The following is a 5,613-nucleotide window of genomic DNA, read 5'->3' as shown; positions in this document are numbered from 1 at the left end:
ATAGCGGCGGCGGCGGTGGTGATGGTGGTAAGAGAGGGGGTTAGATAGAGAGTGTGAGATAAAGGTGTATGTACATGTTTATTTATTGTGTGCGGCGGCGGCGGCGGCGGCGGTGGTGATGGTGGTAAAAGGGGGGAAGGTTAGATAGAAAGTGTGAGATAACGGTGTACACGTTTATTGATCGCGTAGCGGTGGCGACGGCGGCCGGAAATCTCTGCGCATCTCAGCCCTGTCTCAACGGAGGATCATGTCGCCGGCTGGGCTCTATCAACTACTTCTGCTCGTGTGAGGATGGCTTCAGCGGACGAAACTGCGAAACAAGTAGGTGTCGTCGCGAAACAGGAGCGCTATTGCTGCGAGAGGTACGGGTGCGCCGAAGAAACCCAATGATTTTCGCCGGAGGAGGGCCGGCGTTTATTCCGTAACCAGTTCGAAATAAGGATGCGTATGATACGACCGTCAGTACGCCGGCCGACGGGAGGTTCTGCCAGGTCTGATGCCAACTTTTGCCTGAGCCATATACCCCCTCCATCCCCTTGGTTGTCTCCCGTAGTTGTCTTACAACGCCTATAGTTTGCTTTTCCCCTGCTTTTCAGCAGGTATTCCATTAGTTTGTCATCGGCGGTGGTCACGCGACCACAGAGAGTGAGCACGCACAAAATAAACGAAATCACTCATCACAAATCACTACACAAAACACGAGCCACTGATTAATAACATGGAAGAAACAGTTAATAAGAAATTCCGATGTCAACTGTCGAAATTAAGAAATAAAGTCAGTGACATAACAGATATAAGAGATCCATAACACGAAGGCTATATTTATCGCGACCCTGCGCGTTGTGACGTACTGGGGCGCTGCGGGCGCACACATAAAATGCCAGAAGAGGTTTTAAGGGCAAGCAACACATGTTCAACGCGACGGCCCCGTTATAAGTGAAGGTTAAGTCCAAGATTACACGAGATAATCGATCAGAGAAACCGATTACCAACAGTGTAACGTCTGAGTGGCCTCGGCATTTAACTAGTATTTTTTCTTAAATGCATATTTAATCACGTAAGCAGGTATGCTCCGAGATTGAGGTCGACTGAACCACGTCAGATGAGGTCAGGCTTGTTTTACTTAATACATCGCGTTCTCTGCAGACACATACGTGTACTCACATCGTGTGATGAGCCTCAATTCTGTGTTGTTTTACGCCAGTACAAAGGATTAGTATCTCGTCGATAACTCAGCATTATATAAAATCCGTATATATCCTAGACAAGTACGAAATTGTATCTCTGCAGCGTATAACTGTGCGACTTTCGAGATGGTAATAGCGAACTTGACGAACGCATGATCACGAAGCATATTTTCCACTTAATTGAACAAGCGAATCCATTTCCATGTCTCCAATATTTAATTTACTTTAATTTAACTAATATTGTGAAGGAACACTAATCAATGCAACTGCGATTCTTCCTCATAGGCCTGTTCTATGAATCTCCGTGCGACATTTCTGCTTCCTGTGCGAACGGAGGCACATGTTTGGACATAGGCACGGGCCGGGATGCGTTCGTCTGCGTGTGTCGCGGCGGCTTCACGGGGATGCAGTGCGACCAGTCTCTTGGACTGAGCGCACTGGCATCAGCAAATCAGCCGTTCCCGTCGTGCAACGATAATGGCGCGTGTCTGAACGGCGGGGTTTGCTTCTTCTATGCTGGCTTTGTCTTCTGCGACTGCCCGAGCGGATTCACCGGACGTCACTGTGAAAACAGCTTAGGTAAGTTGTATATTATTTAATAGGTGGATAAGTAACTGCACACGCGCGTGCACACACACACACACACACACACACACACACACACACACATTCGCGCCAACACACACACATACACACAAACACACACACACACACAGGAGGCAGTACTTGGTGTTATCATGTTGTTTACCGAACCAAGTTACCTCACGTTTTCCTGCCTGGAAACGACTGTTACGGTTTCTCTGAATCCCATTAGGCTAGATAGATGTTTAGACGCACGGTACCCGACTGACAGATGACTACCCAACGAATAACCCTGGTGAATGAGGGCTTGTGGACACGTTTCAAAACGTAGCGGCGACCATGCACTTATTGTAACTACACCAGTGTATATATGATTTTCTCGCTAAAGGCAAAGCCAACAAACTTGTCTTTACTCAAGTTCGAAAGAGTCGTGGAACCTTACAAATGTTTCCGAGTATTTAATGAACTAATGGAAAGCATACAGTATATATATATATATATATATATATATACATTCTTGTCAATTATATGTGTGATGGTGGCGGGTAGGGGCTTCAGAACGTTTCAAAATCATATAGACATCGTAACATCTTGTAACATCTTGTAACATCGTAATATCATAAAACGTTGTGTGTTCTTGTCAGTCCTGATTCTGGCAAACGAATTCACTATAAAACCTTTGCGCATTAGGACAGTTCTTCCGCTCAATATTCCGACCTACAGGACACGACAGGTCGCAATAACCTACCAAAAATAACTGATGACCGTTAGCACTTGCTATCCATTACACCCAATACAGCCAGCCCGCCCTCGACCGGACAGCAAACGCAGCTTGTGTACTCCCAACGGCAAGCGCCGAAAGCGAGTCTAGCGATGACGGAACTATCTGCCCCCTACACTAATATTAGCAGACGCCTAATTCAATGCGATCACCGTTGCGAGACCCGACCATGTGACGGCAAACGAGAGTGCTCGACGTCGCAATTTCTGCTGTGTCTGCTGCTAGTTAGTCTACGGTAACAACGAGAATCATCGCGCCTGCAGCGAGTGCAAGACGTTGGCTCTCGCGACCCATTATGAACACCCGTGCATTGCTCGTGGCTACACTGCTGTCGTTCTGTAAGTAGGAGCTATAGGTATATACAGGCGCCTGTTGATCGTGCGCAGAGAGCTTTCGTTCTCATGGTTGGGTAGAGGTGTATAATAGCGGCGGCGGCGGTGGTGATGGTGGTAAGAGAGGGGGTTAGATAGAGAGTGTGAGATAAAGGTGTACATGTTTATTTATTGTGTGCGGCGGCGGCGGTGGTGATGGTGGTAAAAGGGGGGGGGGTAGGAGTAGAGAGTGTGAGATAAAGGTGTATGTACATGTTTATTTATTGTGTGCGGCGGCGGCGGCGGCGGCGGCGGTCGTGCGTGGCGTGCGGCCGGCGGGCGGAGCGGCCCGGGCTGGCCGAGGTGGATGTGGTGTGCGTGTATGTTGTGTGTTGTTGCGTGTCATGTGTGTGTGGAATCGTCTTGGTAATTATACTATATATATATATGTGTGGCTCGTGTCCTTGTGCTGATGCGTGTGTGTGTTGGTGCCTGGTGTGTGTGGGTGTGTGTGGTGGGTCGGCCGTGTGTGTGTGGGTTGTGTGGCTGTGTGTGTGTGCATGTGTGTTGTGTGTGCGTGGCCGGCAGCTGTTAGTGGCTGTGTGTGTGTCGCTGCGTGCGTCGTGGTGTGAGTGTGTATGTGTGTGTGTGCGTGTATGGTGGTGTATGCGTGTGTGTATGTTATTATACTTATGTGGGTGTGTGGACGTGTGTGTGTGGTGTGTGTGTGTGGGCCGAGGTGTGTGTCGTGGGTATTGTCGTGCGTGTGAGTGTTGTGTGTGGCTAGTGTGGTTTGCGTGCCGCTGCGCAGCGGGCGCGTGTGTGTGTGTTGTGTTGTGGTTGTGTTGTGGTGTGTTGTCTTGTGTGTTTTGTGTGTGATGTGTGTGTGTGCGCGAATGTATGTGTGTCGGACTGGCGTAGTGTGCGTGTATGTGTGTGTATGCGTGTGCTGTATTATATATATGTTGAGGTGTTTGTGCGTGCTGCTGGGTGTGTGTGTGTTGTGTGTGTGTGTGTTGTGTGGTGGGAGTCCCGGGAAGTGTTGTGTGGATGTGGGTGATGTGTGGCCGTGGGCTGGCGCCGAGATCTGGGATTGGTGTGTGTTTGTGGTCGTCGCTCTGCGCGCGCGCGTGCGTGACTGTGTGTGTGCTGTGTGTGTGTGTTGTGTGTTTTGTTGTTTGTGTTATGTGTTGTGTTTGGCCGCGGAATTTGTGTGTGTGTGCTTGTGTGTGTGATGTTGTGCGCTGCGCGCTAGTTGCGTACTCTTATCCCACCTATTAAATCAATATTAGCAACGTTACCTAAAAGACTGTTTTTCGTCAGCTGACGTCCGGTGAATTCCGCTTTCGGGCAGTCGCAGAAGACAAAGCCAGCATTAGGAAGAAGCAAGACCCCGCAGCCGTTACAGTATCACGCGCCATTATCGTTTGCACGGACGGGAACGGCTGCATTCGCTGAGATGCCGAGTGCGCTCTCAGGTCCTAGAGATGTTCGCACTGCATCCCGTGGAAGCGGCCGCGAACACACGCAGACGAATGACGGCATCCCCGGCCCGTGCCGTATGTCCAAGACATTGTGCCTGCCGTTCGCTACGCAGGAAGCGAGAAATTGTCGCCACGGGCAGATTCATAGAATCAGGACCTATGAGAAGAATCGCGAGACTTGCATTGATTAGTGTTCCTTCACAATATTAGTTAATTAACAGTTAGAGATCTATAATATTGGTAGACATGGGGACCAATGGAGTGCGCTTGTTCAATTAAGTGGAAAAATTATGCTTTCGGTGATCGATGCGTTTTTCGTCGAAGGTTTCGCTATTCCACTCAAAGTCGCCACAGTTACGCTTGCCAGAGATACAATTATCGTACTTTGTCTAGGCTATTACGGATTTCATATAATTTGCTGTGTTATCTGACGGAGACTACTAATCCTGTTGTACTGGGCGTAACACAACACAGAATTGATGTGCTCATTCACCACGATGTGAGACACGTATGTGTCTGCATAGAACGCGAGTTGTATGTAAAGTGAAAGCTCAAGCTGACCTCTCAGACTCTGACGGGTGGTGTCAGGCCGACCACAATCTCTGGCATACCTGGCTTCACGTGGATTAAATATGCATTTTAAGAAATAATTACTAGTTAGATGCCGGAGCGCCACCAGATCTTTAGCACTGTTGCGGTAATCGGTTTCTTCTGTATTCGTATTTATCTCTGTGTTAATCTTGGACTACCTTTGCCACTTATAACGGGGCCCGTCGCGTTTGAACTATGTTGTGCTTGCCCTTAAAAACCCTTCTGGCGTTTATCGTGTGCTGCCCGCAGCGCGCCCAGTATCGTCACAACCCGCGCAGGCGGTGGGGTCGCGGATTAGAAATATAGGCCTTCGTGTTATGCGATTCTCTGTATATGCTTGTTATCGTCACTGACTTTTATTTCTTAATTTCGACAGTTGACATCGGAATTCTTATTAACTGTTCTCTTCCATTTATTAACATCCAGTGGCTCGTGTTTGATAGTAGTAGATTTGTGTGTGATGAGTGATTTTCGTTTATTTTGTAGATCTGTGCTTCATCTTTCTGCTGTCGGTGCGAAGTGACCATCCTGCCGGATGACGCGCAAACTAATGAATACCGTGCCTGAAAAAGCAGCGGGGGAAAAGCAGACTATAGGGCTGTTGTAAGACAACTACGGGCGAGACAACATAAAGGGGATGGAGGGGTATCAGGCCCTCACGGCAAAAGTTGGGGCAT

The 5,613-nt window shown here is 48.6% G+C and overlaps 1 protein-coding gene across 1 annotated transcript in view; it reads left to right on the top strand.

Moving 5' to 3' along the window:
* Positions 1-189: 189 nt before the first annotated feature.
* The window catches only part of LOC106814318 (neurogenic locus notch homolog protein 2-like), a gene marked incomplete at its 5' end in the record, with an annotated part of 11,407 nt that continues 5,983 nt past the window's right edge, over positions 190-5,613 (top strand). The window contains 2 exons of the mRNA XM_014818619.1: positions 190-321; positions 1,473-1,766. Of these exons, the coding sequence (XP_014674105.1) occupies positions 190-321; positions 1,473-1,766 (426 nt within the window). The remainder of the gene's footprint in view (positions 322-1,472; positions 1,767-5,613) is intronic.

Source organism: Priapulus caudatus, unplaced genomic scaffold (genome assembly GCF_000485595.1).
Source record: "Priapulus caudatus unplaced genomic scaffold, Priapulus_caudatus-5.0.1 Scaffold904, whole genome shotgun sequence".
Lineage (NCBI taxonomy): Eukaryota > Metazoa > Priapulida > Priapulimorpha > Priapulimorphida > Priapulidae > Priapulus > Priapulus caudatus.
The sequence above is the reverse complement of the archived record's forward strand: the minus strand, read 5'-3'. Positions and strand labels throughout refer to the sequence as shown.